The sequence below is a fragment of the Nelumbo nucifera genome, chromosome 2, assembly GCF_055504915.1.
Source record: "Nelumbo nucifera cultivar China Antique chromosome 2, China Antique-T2T, whole genome shotgun sequence".
In the NCBI taxonomy this organism is placed as follows: Eukaryota; Viridiplantae; Streptophyta; class Magnoliopsida; order Proteales; family Nelumbonaceae; genus Nelumbo; species Nelumbo nucifera.
In genome coordinates this window covers 61,819,993-61,841,904 of record NC_142650.1, presented here as the reverse complement: position 1 = coordinate 61,841,904, position 21,912 = coordinate 61,819,993, and the positions used below count along the sequence as shown (strand labels likewise).

The window sequence follows — 21,912 nt, the reverse complement described above, 5'->3', positions numbered from 1 at the left end:
GGGTTTGTTTTTGAGTCCTTGAACATGATTATATAGTCTAATTGATTAAATGAGATTTACATGATGAAGATTTATGACTGATAAGTTTCGATTAATGAGATTTGTTGAAATGGAATTTTGGTTGAATGACAGGTCAAATGAGAGTCTTGAAATAAAATTTGAGGGGTATGCATTTTTGGGTATCTAGAATCTTATGGAAGAAATGAATATTGGATATATGGATTGATATATATGATTCAGATTAGGGTTTTGTCTTATAGCTTATTAACCAATAAGAAGGCTCAAAATGGAAGTCTTGCTTATTCTAGAGGAAAATAAAGGAATTTATGATTTAGATTAGATTGATTATTTTCAGGTTTCTAAACTCAATGAGAGAAGTTAGGCTATTGCATATTTTAGTGTGATTTAATTATAAATGTGAAATTAGAATCTATAAGTGGGATGGTCAAATGAAGAAATTTTGAGTTGAAATTTGACGTGTGAGTGTAAATAGGGGTGTTAAATATCATGGCATTTTCAAATTAGGTAGAGGATATTGGTCTAGTTGTTTAGTTTTATTCATCTAGGACCATTGGAATGGAATCTTAGTAGTTTTCATGGTTGACCATTGGATTCAAAATGGGATTTGGTGAATGAATATATCTCAATGTTTTTGAGGTGATGCACACCAAGGTTTAAATATTGTGTTGGTTAGAATCGTTAATAAGGAAATTTAGGGTTTGTTTGGTTTACGGTCATATCAAATTGGATTGGAATTGAAATACCCTAGAATCAAAATGGGAATTGCCTATTTCCAATGCTTGTTTTGTTCAAATGGAAATCTGTAGAGTCGAATTCCAATCATTGTTGTTTGGTTCATTTGGAGTCGTAATCAGAATCAATTGAATTTTTTTAATTTTGTATTAGTTTATTGATATTTTATTATTTTATTATTACTTTAATAAAATTATATTAATATTTTATTATACTATTAATTTATTATTTTATTAATATTAGGGTTTGGAGGCTTTTTTGTTAGGAGCACTATAATTATTGATAGACTCTAAAATGGAAATTCTATTCCCAAAGGGGAGGCTAGAGTGGCCATTACCTCATATGGGGGAATCCCATTCTACAAAAAGTGGTAATTAGAATCCCATTCTACCAAAAATGGTAATTAGAATCCCATTCCAGCCAAACAAACAGTTGAAATCAGAATGATCCATTTCGATTCTTATTCCAAGCACTTATTTTAGGGAACTAAACGAACTCTTAGTATGACGAATGGTGGATCCGTTAGAAGGGCTAAAACTCATTAGTTTCATGGCCAAACTTGTTAGGGTTGATGACCAAATTGCAAAAAAAAAAAAAAAAAAAATCCAAACCTGAGAACCAATTTCTCAATATTTGCTTAATTTTTTGGATCCATCTTCCATTGAACCTAATCAAATTTGAAACTCAAAATTAAACTGAGCATACTTGATATCAAGTACACAAAATTCAGACCTACATCAGCCTCCCAGCTGAAAATGGCTCGGCTGGAACTTGATGTTGATCTTGCAACTATGCTTTAGACGATTTTGATCTCCAACTAATTGGAATTAATGCAAACTGGGTGAACCACTTAATCTTTGATTTTTTTCTTTAAAAAAAACAAAATAAAAAATCATGGAGAAATAGTCAACTCCAAGGTTGGTTCAAACTAGGGTTTATGAAAGAGAGAGAGGGAGAGTAGGTGAGAGTCTAGCTAGGAGAGTTTAATTCGACCTCTCCCTTTTAACCCTATATATAGACCTCTCTCCCAATAAACTTAGGACTAATCCAAATCAGATTTGGGTTAGGACTTAACCACATCAAAAGAATTGAGCTCCATACCCATATTCAATCAAAATCACATGACAACTTCATGTGACTAATTTAACTAGTCTTTCTATTAATGGTCTAAGGCTCATTTTCTTTAGTGATTCACTTACATAACTCTTGATAAGCTTCATAGACTTGAATAATGTAAAGAGTGGGACCCACAACGGTTTCACATCAGTCCATATGGGTTAAGCCCATGTTTGGAAAGAGACAGGCCTAATTCACTACATAAGGGTAGTGAACCCCTGAGCCAATTGAGTTGGGCTTAGTTTGGGCCCAACAGTTAAGTCAAAGCCATCATTGCATTCAACCACCTTAATGAGCCCAAGGATAATAGATTGATATGATATAAAATTCATGAAGTTTTCAGCCCTATAATGGTCTTTTACTCTTAACCTTTCAACTCCAGATAGTTAAAACATTGTTTATAGGGCTGTTTCTCTGACTACAAAATGTAATATCACACCCTCTACATAAATAGATGCTGGATTAAAAACTTTTTGCAAACCGTTTTCAAAATGACATAATATAAGTATAAATGCATTTTACATAAAGATTTCAAATATAATTAAGATCCATTGTCAACAGTTTTAGGTTTCCATCAGAAATAATATAAACCCTAATACATCTTGTTAGAATAAGCACTAAACAAATAAAAGACACCTATGAAATGTTACCAAGTTTAAAATCAAAATACACTAAAGAAAATGTTACAAATGAAATGTTGCTAATTTTGAAATCAAAAGTCACTAATTTAAAATAAAAGACATGTCTATTATAACACTTTAAATGAAAAAGCACTTCAAAACCAAAGGTCACTGCCCGACAAGAGAGGACATCTCCCTCGGCTGCAAGGAATAGTGCTGCACTCTCTACTCACATGGATCCCGGGAATTAAAACATTTTGCAAACGTTTGGAAACCATAATATATATACTTTTATATCTCATATAAAATATATTTTGCAAAACAAATCTCAACGATTGGAATCGGCTGCCGGCAGTCTTGGTTTCCATCAGAGAGAGTGCATCCCCGATCATTACCTTTGTCCGACAAAGGGGTTGATCCTGTCACTATGATCACCCACTCAAATGAATTCTCAGACTGTCCCAACATACCTAGGTTTTGACCCCCGCTAAGGATCTCACTGATTGGCATATCAAAGACAGTCTGATCCGACACCTAGTACAGTATCATAATCGAGTCTAAGGGTCAAGTGTAACTTTCTAGTTTTGCCCACCAATCTCCAAGGTCCAGGGCAATATTGAAAATCTGGTCCGATTCAAATATTCAATTAATCCTACACTACATGTGCCTTGAGCCTCACCCTGGCGGCTAAGACAGGCCACCCCAACAATTGGCAGCACACTAGTGTCAGCCTTGGCAGGATAAATCTCTCCAGACTTATCCAATGGTTGTGAACATTCTAAACTAACACGAGTCTCATAAGTGTCCAATTTAAGGGTATTACACAGAAACACACCACATGAACATGAATCAAATATGTAATTTATTCATTTACAATAAATTCATAATGTACATCATTCTGATTGGAACTAAAGACATACAACTGTCTAACATTAATAAATATTTTGGACCGAATTGATCCAATCCAATACATCCAATCCATCCAAATTGATATTGGACTGGTCCACTGACACCCTTACTTGAAAGGGGAAAGGGGTTAAAGTTAACGCTGAAGCCCGCCCTCCTAAACACGGGTTGTGTATCAGAGACGATATGATCAAATTGGTTTTTATAAGATTTAATGGAGCGTCGGTCGAATCCAGAGAAAACTCTTCAAGCATGACCTATGTTCCATTAGAAGCTCTCCCCTCCAAGACCGGAGCAAATTTAATTAGACTAAATAGCAAGATGGATCAACAACTTTAGATCCGACCCATTTGTGCCCAACAAATTGAAGCGATATAACTGTGATTCCGCAAAAAGAAAAAGAAAGAGTCCAAGCTGACCAAGCTCCTCCCACAAATTTCTCTATGATAATCCAGTGAAAATCTCCACTTCATCAAACTACTAACAGACAAATGAAAAGCAAAATAGAATCATTTTCGTCAATATTTAAACCACCCACTGGTTACTCTTCTCTAGCACCTGCTCGTCAAAGAGAGACTGGGAGATCTAGACGATGAGGATCTCAGAGAAACTTCTGCTGGCCGTCTTGATCAATCTCTGTCTAGTAGCTACGTCAGTTCATGGCTCCGCCAGCAACACCGGTAGACAGGTTGGTCTCTCTATCTTGTGCGCTTTATACATGGAGTTTGTTCAAAGCATCAGCTAATGGTGATTATTGTGTTGATAACAGCCGTATATAGTGTACATGGGAGACGTGCAGGAGCATGGATTCTCAGTAGAGCAACACCACAACATGCTTACTGATGTCATCGGAGAGTAAGTAGGCCGATACATTTTACCTATTGCAGCTGTGACATTTATCGAACATTTGTTGGTTGAATTTCTGATTTTGATTATTGTTTTCGAAGATTGCCCATAAGATCAGAGGTGATACCTGTTTCTCTTTGTTGTGTGAAACTCAAGTGCCAAATTAACCTAGGTGCGATTCCTAAGTGCGGATCTTGGTTGAATTTCGGAACAAGAGAAGAATAGTAAATGGCCATATAGGTGAAATGAAATCGCAAGTAGTGCGAGTCCCAGAATACTCGGTGCAAATATGTACCATGCAAAAACATATAAAATAATACAAAACAAATTTGTAGAGTGCAAATTTGTATGTATTTATACTGTACATATTTGCATTTGTACGCCTTCCAAGACTCATATAATGCAAATATGTAGAGTTAAAAACCTTGCAGTTTTTATTATTTTTTATATATTTATAGGGAATGGCAACAGGGCAGGGCCGGGTTTTACATATCCTTTCCCAACCCTTAACACATATACCCCATTGCATACCCAATGAGGCTGGAAATCCCAGCCCCATCCGGCCATCCATATCCCCACCTCCACCGGGAATGGGGATCCTGAATTTTCCCCACCCCACCCCGACCATTGCTAACCATGGTTTCTTTCACATTTTGGATTGGCATTTTCATTACCATGGTTTATTCATTCACATTTTGGGGTAGACTTGAACTTGTCTAGGCCAATTCAGTCTCAATTTGAATTCAAGAAAATAGATGTCATTTACAATCCCAAATCATAATAGCATTAATTTATGTCCGTTTGAATTTAAAAACAATTACATCAATAAATTTTTAAAATAAAATTGATAAAAAAATCCATAGATAAGTGATTCACCTAAAAATATTGCTTAGCTAGGTTGGACTTTAACTTGCCTAAACCAATTGAGTCTTAAATTGAATTCAGAGAAATAGATACCATTTTCTTTCTGCAGTCTTAAAAATCTTAGTTACACTATTTTAAAATTCAATAAATTTAGAAATAATTATATTAATGAAAATTTAAAATTAACTAATAAAAATTAGAATTTGATAGACAATTTACCTAAAAATATTGCTTGGATTGGACTTGAACCTGACTAGACTCCATGAGACCCCACACTTGCCAATCAATTGGGAATGTCATAAAGTTCTCTCTAGCTTCTACCTTCTGCCTTCTACTTCAATTCTTAATAGTAAATGGTTAAAAAATATCACATCATATCATCTTAATAGTAAATGGTTAAAGACATAAAGGATTGAACCTTTTAGATAAGTTGCGATGCGATCATAAAGGATAGAAACTTGACCAAGTTGTTTTATTTGAGTCTGGATCTCCTGCACTCGTAGTATGTGGGCAGGGTTGTACTTCCAATAACAAATGAACACGTATTGTATATAGAGTGTGAACTCCACCCACATACGTGGAGTGAGACTAAACGGTAAAACTTCTATTAGATTAATATTTTATTTTTTTTAATTTAAAAAATAGTAAAAGTGAACAAAAAGGAGTAGGAACTGACCCTAGACTTCAAACGATGAAACCCTCCTTCAAGCTAATCTTGAAAGATTCAAGATCGGGATGAAGAAAAAACATGTGACTTGTTTATTTGAATCTTGCTCTTGACCGAAGATGGAAGAAGAAAATTCAATCTTGACTGAAACTATAATAAAACTCAGATTTGTCTTGAATCAAACCTCCAAATCCCGCTCTTGATCTTGACCGAAGACGGAAGAAGAAAAACCAGATTTGAAGAAATATTGAATCTCACAGTTTGGAAGGTTTCACCATGAAAATTCAAGGAAGCAACTAGCAAATGAGTGCTTTCATATAGATATTTCGCCCTTGGCTGAAGCTTGAAGGAGGTCTTCTTCTGATCATTAATCTATACTATCTATAAAAGTAAGAACAGATGTGGTTGGCTTTTGGAATTTTCACTAGACTAAAATACCCCATCTCTAAGGTTTAAATCAGAGAATTAGCAATGGTAAATATGTAGTTTTGTTTTCTCATTTAATGCTTATTACAGAAAAGACACAAAATTCCATTCTTTTTGTTCATAATTGTAAAACAAGTCAATGACAAAAATGTTATTTAACATTCTCATTTAATACTTGCTAGGGAAAATACAAAAAAAAATCCATTTTTTTGTTCAATAGTTGGAAAACAAACCATAGTAATTGCTGAAACATCCCTTGAAGTTTTTAACCGTTACCCAAACCTCCCCTGAAGTTTGGTAATTGCAATCACCTCCCATAAATTTCTTGAAACAATTGCAAGTAGACCCCCTTTGTAAAATCCTCTAGCAAGAGGTATGAAAAAGAGAGTCTAAAGTTGCAATTTTGCCTTTGAGCAATTGATATGAAGGGAAAATTTGGAAAATATATCAATTCAGAAAAAGAGATTAGAAGGGATTGGAGTAGTGATTGATGTGAAGAAAAAAAATTAAAAAATAAATATTTTATTCAAAAGTAAGTATATGGGTATTTTGGACATTTTTTGTGCTTTTTGTTAGAAGATTCTAATAGAGGGTCTACTTGTATCTATGTCAAAAAGTTCATGGGAGGTGATTGCATTTACCAAACTTTAGGGGGTTTAGCAATATGATCAAAAATTTTACAAGAGGTTTTAGCAATTTACCCTTTAATTTATTTAAATTAAAAAAAAACTTGAATGTACATGTTTTTTTCTCAAATAGCCAATGTTGGGCCACATTAACCACCATGAATAGATTTTCAACTTGCAAATGGCATGCATGACCAATTTATTCTTTAAACTATTTTCTTGTTTTTTTTAAATATTTTTAACCTATTTTCATTGGTTTAGTTCTTGATCATATGGTGGGTTCATTTTTAATTTCTGTTACCTTAAAGCCCACATCATTGGGTGGTAAGATATCTGCAAGAGTAAGTAATATTTTTTATAGCAGTTCATTGTAAGGGTTTTAGTGGTTGAAGGAGCTGAAGTTGGATTTATGATTTATCATATAGAAGTTAATTCTTGCAAAGGTAATGAGAATACAAATAAAATTCTGATGAAGGTAATTGATAAAAATTATTAATTTTATTAATGAACAATAATAAATAAGAATAATAAAAATTTTATTAATGATAAATAAAAAATAAGAATAATAAAAATTTTATTAATTCTTGTTACCTTTTCAAGAATTTTATTTGGACATGTCTTTATATTAATGAACCATAATAAATGCGATAAATAAGAATAATTTTTATAGATGTAGAAATATAAAAAATTGTAAAAAATTTTGGAAATATATTATATACTATCATCATCACAAAATTTGTTACGTGCAAAGCATGTACACAAATACTAGTGGTTGAAGCTTGAAGAAGGGTTCATCATTTGGAGTCTAGGGTAAATTCCCACTCCTTTTTGTTCACTTTAAATATTTTTTTAAGTTTAAAAACAGTAAAATATTAATTTAATAGAAGTTTTTCCGTTTGGTCTCACGACACGCATGTGAGTGGGGTCCACACTCTGAACACAAGACAAGTTCATTTGTTAATGGAAGTTTACCCCCGCCCACATACTTCAAGTGTAGGAGATCCATACTCATTTTATTTAGGGTCATTTACTAGAACACCCCCTATACGTCGCAACCTATTTACTTAATTAACGTTTCACTAGGGGTGGATTCGAGCCGAGCCGAGCTGAATATTTGGTTATTCGAGCTTGGCTCATAGAAATAGTGTTAGGCTCGAGCTCTATTCGAGCTAGAGACTTGAGCTCAAGCTCGGCTTGGTTCAAAAGCTCGCAAGTTTGAGCTCAACTACAAGTCAAGCTTTTTCTAAAAAATAAAAATTATACATATAAAAATTGTTTTTTTTTAATTTTACATAAAAAAATAAGGATTACAAAAATTACTTATTATATATAAATATTTATATGTATAGTATGTATGTATGTATGTATGTATGTATGTATGTATGTATGTATGTATGTATGTATGTATGTATGTATGTATGTATGTATGTATGTAAGTATGTATAATAAAAATTATTTATTTATTATACTAGACGTGATTAGGTTCCCGAACCTCATGAGCCGAGCTTCACTGAGCTCAAGCTTAGCTCGAAACTCGGTTTAAACCAAGCCGATCCGAGCTCCAATAGCTCATGAGAAGCTCAGCTCGTGGCCACCCCTAGCCTTTCACTAAGAAGTGTTTGTTTTGTCATCTAAAAATAGTAACATGATCACATAAATTGAGTGAAAAGTGTACAAGGCATGGGCATATGATTGCTTATTCCAAAAGTACCCTAATACTTCTTCATACAGAAAACAAAATTGAGCAAATAGTACCAAACAGAGTGGTTGTTCATGTCTTACTAGGGGCAAAAATGGTATTTTCAAATTTATTTTCTTTTGATTAAATTTATTCAAATGGACATTAGGGTCAAAACTGTCAATTTCCACTATCATCTAATGGAAGGTTAATTAAGCTAATCGATTGCAAGCTATAGATAGGGGTGCAACTTGGGTGGGCCCAGCCCGAGCCTGAATTGGCCCAACCTGGAATTTTACACAGGTTGGGCTTGGATTTTCGGTCCTCGGGCTGGGCTCAGGCCCAAGAAGTCGGGCTTTTTTACTTTTCGGGCCAGGCTTGGGCCTAGCCCTTAGGTAGCCCAAACTCGGCCCAATTATATACATTTGTACATATTTGCATACATACATTTATATATGTATAATTTTAGAGTGGGTTCATTGACCAACCCGGATGCATCAAATTATAGGGCAGGCTGGGCTCAGATTGGGAAAATCAGGCTTAACCTCGGGCTCGGGCCTTAAACCCAAATTTTAGGACCGGGCCTGGGTTGAGCATAAACCCGGCCCAACCCGCCCAACTTGCACTCCTAGCTATAGAAGGTGTTTTAGTTTTTAAAGGATATTGCCAATGATTTGATTTATCATTGATTAAGTAACTTTTGATATATATCCATTCTCAAAAATAATATATATCAGAGTGGAATGAATAAATACCACTCCCGCTCCATCCCTAGTCAGAATAGTTTTGGGTTTCCCTAAAACCCGCCCCAACGAGGGTGGATCAGATTGCAATCTATAGGGTGGCCCAACCCTCTACATCCACCACAAACCACAAGATAAAATTTTCCCTTCAGTGTTTTCTCCATAAATGTGGGTCAATTGGAGAGTAATGACTCCACTAGAGAACAGACCATGCAATAACAGAAGCGTAGTCGGCCTTTCATTGAGAAGATTAGGCTTTCTTTGTTTTCCTTCTGGGCAATTTGTTGCTAAACTTCTAGGTATTGTTTCAAATTGGATGTATGCAGCTGAAGCAAAAGATTGTAGTTTCTCCATGTGTAGTTGAGCAAATTAGAGGAAAAGACTATCTTCCATCTTATTATTTTATTTTAGGATAGTTTGATGTTGATGAAGATGTTGTTCTTTTTCCAAGTGAGAGCATTGCAAGAGAGTCCAGATTACATAGCTATAAAAGGAGTTTTAATGGGTTCGCGGCCATGCTGTTGCCACATGAAGCAAATCGACTGATGGGTATGTATGGCTATCTATCAAAAACTGAACTTTTAATACTTCCGTGCACTGATCTAAATACAACAATGAAAATGAAGAATGATTTTGGTTGGATCATTGCAGAGAGAGAGGGGGTTGTATCCGTGTTTCCAAACACCAAACGTAAGCTTGTCACCACAAGATCATGGGATTTTCTTGGAATGCCTCTAACAGTAAACAGGAACCATCAATCTGAGAGCGACATCATAGTGGGTTTGTTGGACACAGGTAAATTAAAGCTGGAAAAGCTCCCAGTATCCAGATTTCCTTGTAATCATTCATGGGAGTAAACTCATAAAGGTTAATTCTTTCAGGAGTTTATCCTGAATCTCCAAGTTTCGATGACAAAGGATATGGGCCGCCTCCGTCTAAATGGAAGGGTAAATGCGAAGTAGGTGCTAATTTCACTGGCTGCAACAAGTAAGATTGTCATTCCATCCCTCCCTCTTTGTTTGTTTATTTGGTTAATTTTGCATTAATAAAATCTTCAATATAATTCACTAGCTACATCCAGTGTTATATGGGCTGGGCCAGGCCTGGGTCCTAGACCCATATTTAGGGTTGGGCCTGCATTGACCCTAGACCCGGCCCAGAGAACCCATATTCCAGATCTTCTAATAGATAGCATTACCATTTACCAGCTAGTTTAATTTTGATTTGATAGGAGGTTACCCATTTACATACCTACTGGATATTGGAATATGTGGCCTTGTGTTGTGAATGTTTTGACTTTAAAAAGTAATTTCTCCACCATCCCAGATGTATATATTTGATCATCAGAAAGTCAGGGTCTATCTAATTAATGGTGGAAAAATTTACCATTAGAACTCCAACTTTTGTAATGCATATTCATGGGTTTTCAACAAATTTTGAATCCTTCACCTGTATAACTCTGGCAGCAAGCTCATAGGTGCAAGGTCCTACAGCATTCAAATCAAAATTTCCGACCAATCTCCAGCAGATACCGAAGGGCACGGAACACACACATCATCTACGGTTGCAGGTTCAGCAGTCAACCATGCTAGCCTCTACGGGATAGGCAGAGGGACGACACGAGGCGGGGTGCCGTCGGCCCGCATCGCCATGTACAAGGTCTGTTGGTACTGGTGCTCGGACATAGACATCTTAGCTGCATTTGACGATGTCATCAGCGACGGTGTCGACGTGCTCTCCATTTCTATCGGCGGTTCTAGCATTCGAAATTACTTCAACGATTCACTAGCCATCGGCTCCTTCCACGCTATGAAGAAGGGCATCTTCACTGCTTGCGCCGCTGGAAACCAAGGGCCCTATGCATTAACTGTGTCCAATGTCGCACCCTGGATCATGACTGTGGGCGCCACTGGTATAGATAGGAAATTCAGGACAGAAATCAGGCTTGGCAATGGCATGAAGATCTATGTAAGTAGTGAATGTGTTTCAACTTTCAAATCTTTCTGGGTTAAGCCATGGCTTGACCAGTTATAGTACTCTTGTATCAGGGACTTTCCCTTAACACATATGCACCAACGAAGCAGATGTACCCTCTAACGAGCGGCACCAAAGCAGCCAACTACACTGATGGCTATGAAGCTTACTTTGCAAGGTTGTATTCTTGAACAATTAACCTAGCTTTTCTCCTGGTTGCTTTGCTTAGAGTACTGACAAAGTTCATGGCTGTCTGTATGTCTTCCATTTCAAAAATCACAGTTCTTGCTACTCGGGAACTATGGGCCAGGAGAAAGTGGAAGGAAAGATAGTCTACTGTGCCTCAGGCCAGGGAATGTTTCTAGGCGACAGGCAAGACCATACAGTCAAAGAATTGGGGGGTGTTGGGACAATCATAGCAGGATCGGAATTAAATGACACTGCCTTCTCTTACGTTCTTCCTGCGTCCCGTGTTGATCTTAAGTCCGGCGATCAGATTGATAGATACATCAACACCACCAAGTAATTCCCTAATATGCCATAACTTTTGCACTCTTTCTTTTGATTTTAGTACAAATTTTTGCTATCCCAACTGTGTTAATCCCTACTATATGTGACCCATGTAATCCTGCAGGAACCCTCAAGCCATTATATACAAGACTAAAGAAGTGAAAGTTAGTGCCCCTTTTGTGGCATCCTTCTCATCTCGAGGCCCCAATTACCTCAGCCCAAGGATCCTCAAAGTAATCTCTCTCTCTCTCTCTCTCTCTCTCTCTCTCTCTCTCTCTCTCTCTCTCTCTCGCTGAAATTGAAAATGTTGTTCACTTGGATGAGCAGCCGGATATCACAGCTCCGGGGGTGGACATACTAGCCGCTTATACAAAATTGGCGTCAGTGACTGGGCAACCGTATGATGACCGGTTCTCTTTGTTTAATATAGTATCGGGCACATCAATGGCTTGCCCTCATGCTGCCGCTGCTGCCGCCTACGTCAAGTCCTTCCATCCCAACTGGTCCCCGGCGGCAATCAAGTCTGCCCTAATGACCACCGGTAAGTCTTTCGCATGTTTGACCTTAATCCTTACTCCCAACCCTACTATATACAACCAACCACTCGTTTCAACTAACAGAAAGAACGAGAATAGGGAAAACTTATGCATTCTTCTTTCATGGCTTGACTTCGGATTAATCGTAAAAGTTTAAGTCATGTTTGGTTTCCTCCTCTATGCCTCCTTTTAATTCTAATGAGAAAGAATGGACAAGAATGAATAGCATTAGAACGTTTTGGCTACAAAATTATTGCCCTGTTTCTCATTCTTTTTAGAATGAAAAGTTAGTCTATAACTCAAAAATTAAGGTAACCTGTAGCATAAAAAATAATCATATCGGGTCTTGCTCATTTTCAATCTTTAAAGAAATTCTATGCCAGTGGTAGGTCTACAAAATTGTCGTCATAGATGTTTAGTGGTGGACTACCATGAAAACACAACGGACGGACATTGACCGTGGCCATCTGCCCCTAAACATCTATGCCAACTGTTTTACAGACCTAGGCATTTGGTTCACTTAGAATAATTCACTTTTTAAGAAAAAAAACATTTGGTTCATAGCAATATTTTCTCAGCCCATTTTTACCCATTCTTGTTCATTTTATAATTTCATCTTGGTAAGAATGAGAAAGAATGAGGGCTAAACCAAATACGGCCTTAACCCTTGTCTCTATTTCTGCTTCTTGTTTCAGCCACTGCAATAAAGGTTAGAAATCGGGACGCTGAATTTGCATATGGGTCTGGCCATATCAACCCAGTGAAAGCGCTCAACCCTGGCCTCGTCTATGATCTTCAGATAAGCTCCTACATTCGCTTCTTGTGCAGGGAGGGCTACAACAGCACAAACCTTCACCTAATCACAGGTTGGAGCCATTTGGATTGCCAAAAATTCCAACCAGCTCGTGGCCATGATGGCATCAACTACCCAACAATGACCCTTCCACTACCCCACCCTGCAAAAAATTTTTCAGCTGTTTTTAAACGAATAGTTACAAATGTAGGGACTAACAGCTCAGTTTACAAGGCAACAGTGAAATCGCCCGAGGGTCTCTCTATCTCCGTTTTCCCCAATACTCTGGCCTTCAACCGGGTGTACCAAAGGAAAACTTTCAAAGTCGTTATCAAGGGTAAGCCCCTAAGAAAGGAAACTCCATTTATTTCGGCGTCTCTGGAATGGAGCGACTCAATTCACAGAGTCAGGAGCCCTATCGTCGTTTATAAGATCTCAGCGTACCGGGTGACCAGTTAGCTTAGTTTCTTTTTGGTGCCCACCAAACAAATTGCTCTGGGAGTTGTTGGCACAGATTGCATCAATAGGCTTAATCCCTGCTATAGGTTCAGAGTTTAGACTTTATATTTTCAATCCCCACATCTTTTTAGTATTTTTTGTATTCAGATTAATCAATAATGTTAGCTAAATTTAATATAAGTTTTCTTCAATAGCTTCTTGTGACTCGATTTAACTTATTTTTCATTGCTGTTTTTCATAAATCATAAATTAATTAACAGTAAATCTTTATTTCACTTGAACTGTTCTCAGTTATTCCATCAGAACGTACCGAGCCAACAGAGATACGCTCGGAGCATACATGATACATGAACACAGAAGTCACAAGTAAACATACACAGACACATGGGTTTCACTTAATTAGCACATACACATACAATTTCTCTACTTCTTGCAGACAATTCCTCGACCACTTATGCCGCTTCCACACTCCATATCTGGGTATTCAGAAGCAGCAACCAGAATAGGCAGCTGCCCTCGCCGGAAGCGAGCGACGGGGCAATCAGTGGAGAAGAGACTGGACGAAGAGAATTCACGTACACCACCTATAACAGGCATTACGCTTGATATCTTTACCCTGTTAGTGTAGTTACTCCTGTATGTCTGACCCAACACGCCATTAACGTCATCACTCAGAGAGTAGAATTTGAAGCCAAGCTCGAGATGAGCAAAGCAATCCTCACTGGTAATACCATAGTTGTGAACTCGAGATTCTTCTTGGGTGATAGGAACCACAGTTGCTGTGATTTTGAAGTTCCTTTCCACTTCAACCGTGACGGCGTTGGCGCTTCTGGTTCTAGTGACAGAAACACTCGGTGCCACTTTGGGCTGCCACTTTACCCCTTCAACTTCTGGAAGGATGATGGGTTCGCCATTGAAGACAAGGGCGAGACGATCAACGGAATCGTCCCATGTCGAGGTCTTCAAGGCACCAACGTAGATTTGATGGGTGTCAAAGAGAACTCCAATGGCCTGGACCCAGGTGAAGTCCCTGTGTAAAGTCGGATTCCGCCGGCCAACGAAATGGGCATTGATGTGGAGATTGGAGTCAGAAACAAGGCAGAAGTCGCGATCTTTCTTGCCGTGGAAGTAGAAGGTGATGCCATCTCCGCCTATGAATCTGGGGTCTTGGCACACAGCTCCCGGAATATCACAACCTGACCGAACGCATTTGTATCATCCATGAATAAGTTCTTCAAATTAAAAAGGATAAATGGATGAAGAGAACTATATATACATATCCGATCTATACCTGAAAAAGAACTATACAAAACTTCAACCAACTTAATCTGGTGGCTAGCTCTTGGGTTTGGAAAATCATGCATGCCAATTTGTATAGGGTTGGGTAGAGTTGATCAGAGACCAGTATATAGCTAGGTAGCTATAGCAGTCAAGCCAGCCGGTGCAATTGACAACACAAATAAAGATGGGTTTATGAGAAACAGTAGAGATATGGGAAAGAAAATAAGGACTTACTGCAAATGGGTTTGCAGGATACGCAGTCAACCACACAGGAGGTGGGACAATTCACAGGGCATTTGAACTGCTGATTGTAGCAGGCTGGATACCCACTCCCTTTGCACTTTGCTTTCACTATAACACTCTTTTTTTTCACACTGTTATTCCCGTCCCCATTATTTTGTCCATTGCCATTGTTATTTCCATTCCCATTCCCTCGTCGTCCATTACCATTTCCAGGAGCTGCTTCAGCCAAGACTACCATAAGGATGAGGAAAACACAAACAAGGTACCTCATAGGTCGAGCCATGGTAGCTTTTGAAACTTCACAGCCCAGAACTGGTTAAGATACTAGATTGGTGTGAAGAAGGATTGTGAGCATAAGGCCCCTTTTATAGAAGCCAATTTGGTAATAGTTGGCTGTTTGTCCATGTGGAGTGAAGGAGCTGCTACGTTACATGTGGGAGTGCAAAGCCCTAACTTCATGTGGTCTCTCATCATTTCCTTGGTCAACTGCTTTTTTTATAACCTATCTTTGCCTGCTATACGTTCTTAGTAGCTTCTTTAGTTACCTGCATGTGATACCAACAAGGCGGTAGTAAAATACTCCATAAAAGAAAATATACACAAGAAATACTTTGATATCACGGAGGCTGCTATGAGAAGCCAGAAAATAAAATGTCTATATTTCATATGACCCCTCACCTTGGGAAGCTCAACAGCCACGCTACCCTTAATAAACAAACTTCATCAATAAAAAGCATAAATCAAATGGTTCAAATTGATTTATCTGATCAAAGCAACCCCGAAAGAGTGAAATAGACTTAGGTAGCGCTTGATAACGTTTTTAAGAGGTCTGAAATCTCAAAACATTACTTCCGCAGGCCATCATTGTATGCGCTCAGATGCATTTCAGTGTGTCCAAAAGTTTAAAAATGCCCCAGATAATATCTGAATAGACAATGCATGTCCCCTTTTAAATTCAAATTTCTTCTCATTCTTGCTCTCGAACGACAAACACTTGCTCCACTGCAAACCACCATACATTTTCTTAACAGCGGCATTCAATTTCTCTCTCCCTCTCCTTCTTCCTCTCTCCCTCTCTCTTTCTCTCTCTCTCTATACCACTATCGTCGTCTCCACCCCATTCTCTGCCTCTTCGACTAATGTAAAATTAATGAAAAATAGAACACCAAATTAATTATTAATTATTAAATATTTTAATAGTTTTTAAGATATTAATTTGCTAATTATTAAATATTTTTTAATTAAATCATAGAATTTATTATTATTTTAATTCTTAATAATTTATAAATGTATACATATTTCCAATTTTATTCTTTTTTAACAAATTATTTTATTTTTCGTAATGTTTATTTGTATTAATTATTAATTATAATTTTTATTAATTACTAAATATTTTAATAGTTTTAATTTTATAATTTGATCATTATTAAATATTTTTTCATTGTTTCATGGACTTTATTACTATTTTCGTTATTATTTTAACTCTTAATAATTTTTTTTTAATTTATAAATTTATATATATATATATATATATATATATTTCAATTTTATTCTTATCTTAATAAATTATTTTTTTATTTTTTATAATCTACTCATATTTTTCAATATTATTTTGAACTTAATAAATTATTTTTTATTAAATAATACAAATTGAACTCAAAATTATCAAATATTCTGTTTTAGGGATAAAATAGTAAAATCAGGAAATTTAAGATGTTGAAGGGTTGGTCCAACACAAAAAACCTTATCTATTCAAAACCTCTAAAAAGTAGAAAAGCATCTATGCCTCTTTTCAGATTTTAGACACTTTTAATATATTTTTAACTTTTCAGATTTCAGATTTATCATATGCCACCCATAATATTGAAAAATTATGAACTTTTATATAAAAACTCTTTACTATTTCACCAAAACCTAGGAATGGCAAGGAGTGGGTTCTGGGTGGGGACCACACTCCCCATCCCTGACACCAATTTTTTATTAAGGTTCCATTTGGAAGGAGTGCAAATACAAATATGTAAAGTGCAAAACCTTATATTTTTATTATTTTATATGTATCTGTACTCTACATATTTGCATTTGTACTCTTTCCAAACTGATCCTAAGGTTCAATTTGGAAAGAATACAAATACAAATATGTACAGTATAAATACGTACAAAATATAAGGTTTTGCATTTAACATATTTGCATTTGTACTCTTTCCAAACTAAGCCTAACTTCTTGTCTCCAATCCCAATCCCTGTTGAGGAGACCTCCAGACGGGTTTCCCATCCCAACTCCTATTCTTGGTAGAGCAGTCTCCATACAGATCAAAGAGTCCAATTACCAAGCAAAGAGGAAAAAATTTCCATCTCTACAAAACCGGCCCTAATGGAGGTATAAGTAACTTGACTTCTTTTCTTCATTTTTTACTCGGGTATTTGTTTTTTTTGGATCATTTACTAAACACCCCTTATAATTTCATGGATTTACTAAAACCTACCTTATAGTTTGTGTTTAATTAAAACACCCTGTATAGTTTTGACCATAATGTCCATTTGAATAAATTTAACTAAAAGAACATGAAAATGAAAATATCATTTTTGCCCCTAGTAAGATAAGCAACAACTCTATTTTGATATATTTGGCCAATTTTGGTTTCTACAAAGAAGTGTTAGGGGTACTTTTATAATAAACAATCATGGGCCCATGCCCTTAAAACATTTTCCACTTAGCTTAGGTGATCATGTTACTATTTTCAAATGGTAAAAGAAACGCTTATTAGTTTATTAGTGAAAGATCCATTAAATAAATAGGTTGCAAATTACATAGATATTTTAATAAAATAAAAACTATAAGATAAGTTTAAATAAGTCTGTAAACTAGAGGGAGTGTTCTAATAAATAACTCCTTTTTTTATATAATATATATATATATATATATTTTATAAAACCAAAGAAGATGCTACACAATACAGGGGGTAGCACGACCCCACGAATCACACAATCAAAAGATGCATAAGTTGTATAATATCTGTATTCTCAATAGGAGTGATCATTTATACCCAGGAATTTCCGAACCAGGAAATATAAAGCTATAGGCAAAAGACCCAGCGCAGGCCCGGCTGGGTTCAAATTTCAGTCCAGAGCTCTGGGCCGGGGCTATAGCACTTATTATATGATAGGTACTAAGACCGGCTCGGCCCTAGATGACTCTTAATTCTCACCAACAAATTCTAATCTTCCTATTATAAATTAGTTTTAAAATAAATAGATAGAATTAACAAATTAAAGGTAAGTGAATCAAATAAATAATTGTAGTAAATCAAAACCATGTTCCCTTAAGGCTTAACAATGAAAAAAATTACTTTCATTTTTTTATAAGACCGGATGGGGCTACACAAGAGGGGTAGCACGTTCCCACAAATCTACTTTCATTAATTAATATATTTGATCTCTTGCATCTAAAGACATTAAATGAACCGGATGAATCGTCCGGCTGGTTGCTTGAAACAAGGAGAAGCCGGCCGGTGGAATTGAACTAAGAAAATGGACAACATAGGAGATATTTTTTTTCTAGTCAACTGACTGAAATCTAAAGACGAGAAGTCAGGCTTTCTAAATAGTCAGCTGCAATATTTTTTCGCCGGTCAACACTCAATAAATCTTATACCAACCAGGATAAGTTTCTCCAATCTAATCCACTGGTTTGAGACTTTGGTCCTATTTGGTTGAACCATCTAATCCGAGCTACATCAATAACCAAAAAGAAAAGTTTGAGTTCAACCTTTCAAGACTTCAAGATGAAATTTCACAAAACCCGGTTAATTGTTCAGTTTTATTTTCGACCAATGGAACGTATTGCAGCAAGATTCAAAACGGATGCACGCGCTAGCGCGACAAGCAACGGCTTTGAATAGCAATGGGTTTATGAGAAATAGAAACCGAAACTTCATACTAGTAGAGCTACAGTTACAAAGCCCCATATGTTTCAAATTTGTCTTTCATTTATGTTAGAACTAGATTTTAGGGTAAAATACAATAATCTCCCTTAAAGTTTCTGACAATCATAAAAACCTCCTCGGCCTATAGTTTCATTTTAATAAATATCTTCCTAAACTTTTGAGAAATTCAACAAAAACCTCCCTTCTGTAACTGTTTCAGACGGAAAATGTTAAATTGATGCACCAGTTTTTTCAGTAATTTTGTATATAAAATAATTTATAAAAGGGTAGAATGGGTATTTGGAAAAAACTGGTGCATCAATCTAACGTTTTCTGTCTGGGACAGTGACGGAAAGGAGGTTTTTGTTGAGTTTTTCAAAAGTTCAAGGGAGGTATTTGTTAAAATGAAACTATAGGAGAGGTTTTTATGATTGACAGAAACTTTAGGGGAGGTTTTTGTATTTTACCCTATATTTTAATATTGGTTATCAACATATAACCTACACAAGAAACATCATGATTGCTTTCAAGGTTCAAAGTATTTCAAATCCACCAGGATTACGTTAAATACTAAGGACATCTAGCCTCATTTTAAGGTTAATACCTGTGCCAGACGATGTTCATTTTCCTTCATCAACAAGTAAAAATAATGGATTTTTTATTTTAACATTTTTTACATAATTTTTTTATATTGTTAATAATGTAAGATGGATGAGCTCCTGAAAGGTCCTCGTACCCTATTTTTAAAACCAACTGATTAAGTTGTTAGGATCTCTAACTCGTACAAGAGACTTGGGCTGTATTTGGTTGCGGTGCAATTTTATTAGTACTAATATAAATGCATAGAAGTATAAATGAAAACAATGGAAAATTCTTATACAACTTTGTTTTATGTTTACTTTATTGTCTTAATTTATTTTATTTGTACTGCAATCTAACAAAATAAGATAAAAGCGGAAATAAAAATAGGTCAAAATTTACACTGAAATAATTTGTGCTGTCATAGTTTTTGCATCAGTACAAATTTATTTGTATCGCAATCAAATTTTCAACTATGATGGGAGGTGGTGGATACCTAGTTGCTTATCCTATGAAAAAAAGAAAAAAATCATAAAAAACTTTTTGGATTCAATTTAAAATCTAATTTTAGACTATGATATCGATAAAGGGCATGCTATATATATATATGGAAAATCTTGTAACCAATCAACCCATATCATAAAAACATCTCTATTAGGCACTTCATCTTTCCATGCAGCTGAAACATCCAAGGTCACCCATGGAATATTTATTTGGGAATATTTATTTGGGTCAAAACAAGCCAACCCTTTATAAATTAAAGTATGCATTGCCCGCTTATGAACAATTTGAACTTGAATTTCATCTGGATAGTATCAGACCTCGGGCTGAGACCTCTGCCCGGTATCCTGGCCCCCGTCCACACCTAATACTGAGCTTCTTGGCCATGGAGTCACTCAAGCTGGAAACTAATTCACACACAACAAAAAACAGATCATCCATCCCATCCCAAATCCCTTGCAGCAATGCTTAAGGAAGCCAGTGAGGAATAAACCAAAGGTTTTTCATAATTCTGCAAACCAAACTCTATCCATATATCTACACAATCAATCCGCAGTACAATAGAAATATCAAGACTAGATGACAAAAGCATATTGCATGCACTCTAGATTCAAGGATTCTCAAATTTTAGGCTGTGTTTGGTTGCAGTGCAAATGTACAAAATGCAAAATTCTTGTTTATTTTGTTTTGGATTTTACTTTATTATGTTTCATGTCTTAATTTACTTCATTGTACTGCAATCAAATAGAATAAGCTAAAATTTGAAACAAAAATAGGTCAGTATTTACACATCATTTGCACTGCCATGGTTTTGCATCAGTGCAAATTTATTTGCATTGCAACCAAACACAGTCATAGGCTTAGTTTGGGAGTACAAATGCAAATATGTAGAGTGCAACACCTTGTTTTTTGTATTATTTTGTATGTATTTATACTGTATATATTTGGGTATAAATACAAATATGTACAGTGCAAACACATACAAAATACATGGTTTTGCATTCTATAAATTTGCATCTGTACCCTTTCTAAATTGAGCCTTACATGCAAATGTGAGACCTTTTATCAGTTGATCCAGACTCTCAATTGGAGGCTTGACCATTGCGACTTATTAATGGCCTTGCTCTCATTAGTAGGGGTGTCAATCGACCGGTTTTGGTTTGGATCCACTCCAATCCAAACCTTATCAAATCGGATTTGGACGGTCCATTATAATTATTGGATTGAGCCAATCCAAAATAAATTGGTCCATATTCTTATTGGTTTGAAATAGACCTAAACCAAATTTCCAATAATCCAATCACGATGCCAAACCCTTGTCTAATTTGAAATCAATCAAAACTAAAAACAACATAAAATCACTTTTATGAAAGTACTTTTACGAAAGCACTTTTACGAACACATTTTTATAAAAGCACTTTTATAGTAAATTTATGAAAAGTATTTTTACAAAAGCGCTTTTATAAAAATACTTTTACAAAAGTACTTTTATGAAAGAACTTTTACAAAAGTAGTTTTATGAAAGTGCTTTTACAAAATCACTTTAATAAAAGCACTTTTACAAAAGTACTTTTATGAAAACCCTTTTATAAAAGTACTTTTAAACAAAAGCACTTTTATAAAATCACTTTTATAGAAGTACTTTTATAAAAGCACTTTTACAAAAGCACTTTTATGGGAGCACTTTTAGAAAATCACTTTTATGAAAGAACTTTTATGGGAGCACTTTTAGAAAATCACTTTTATGAAAGAACTTTTAGGAAAGAACTTTTATGAAAGTACTTTTATAAAAACACTTCTGCGAAAGTACTTTTATAAAAGTACTTTTACGAAAGCATTTTTATAAAAGTGCTTTTATAAAAGTACTT

The 21,912-nt window shown here is 35.7% G+C and overlaps 2 protein-coding genes across 2 annotated transcripts; one reads left to right on the top strand and one right to left on the bottom strand.

Annotated features, from left to right (window-relative positions):
* The first annotated feature begins 3,946 nt into the window (after nt 1-3,946).
* LOC104586946 (subtilisin-like protease SBT4.15) lies at nt 3,947-13,665 on the top strand. Its single transcript, XM_010244349.2, has 11 exons — nt 3,947-4,083; nt 4,165-4,250; nt 9,697-9,794; nt 9,897-10,040; nt 10,127-10,232; nt 10,712-11,213; nt 11,294-11,397; nt 11,502-11,741; nt 11,854-11,962; nt 12,057-12,270; nt 12,961-13,665. The coding sequence occupies exons 1-11, from the start codon at nt 3,988-3,990 to the stop codon at nt 13,515-13,517; spliced, it is 2,256 nt and encodes a 751-aa protein (XP_010242651.1). The 5' UTR covers nt 3,947-3,987; the 3' UTR covers nt 13,518-13,665.
* A 101-nt stretch (nt 13,666-13,766) lies between these two features.
* On the bottom strand, nt 13,767-15,361 carry LOC104586908 (uncharacterized). Its single transcript, XM_010244289.2, has 2 exons — nt 15,033-15,361; nt 13,767-14,713 (listed from the first exon to the last, which is right to left on the bottom strand). Exons 1-2 carry the CDS (start codon nt 15,322-15,324, stop codon nt 13,941-13,943), a joined length of 1,065 nt encoding a protein of 354 aa, XP_010242591.1. The 5' UTR covers nt 15,325-15,361; the 3' UTR covers nt 13,767-13,940.
* Nucleotides 15,362-21,912: the final 6,551 nt, after the last annotated feature.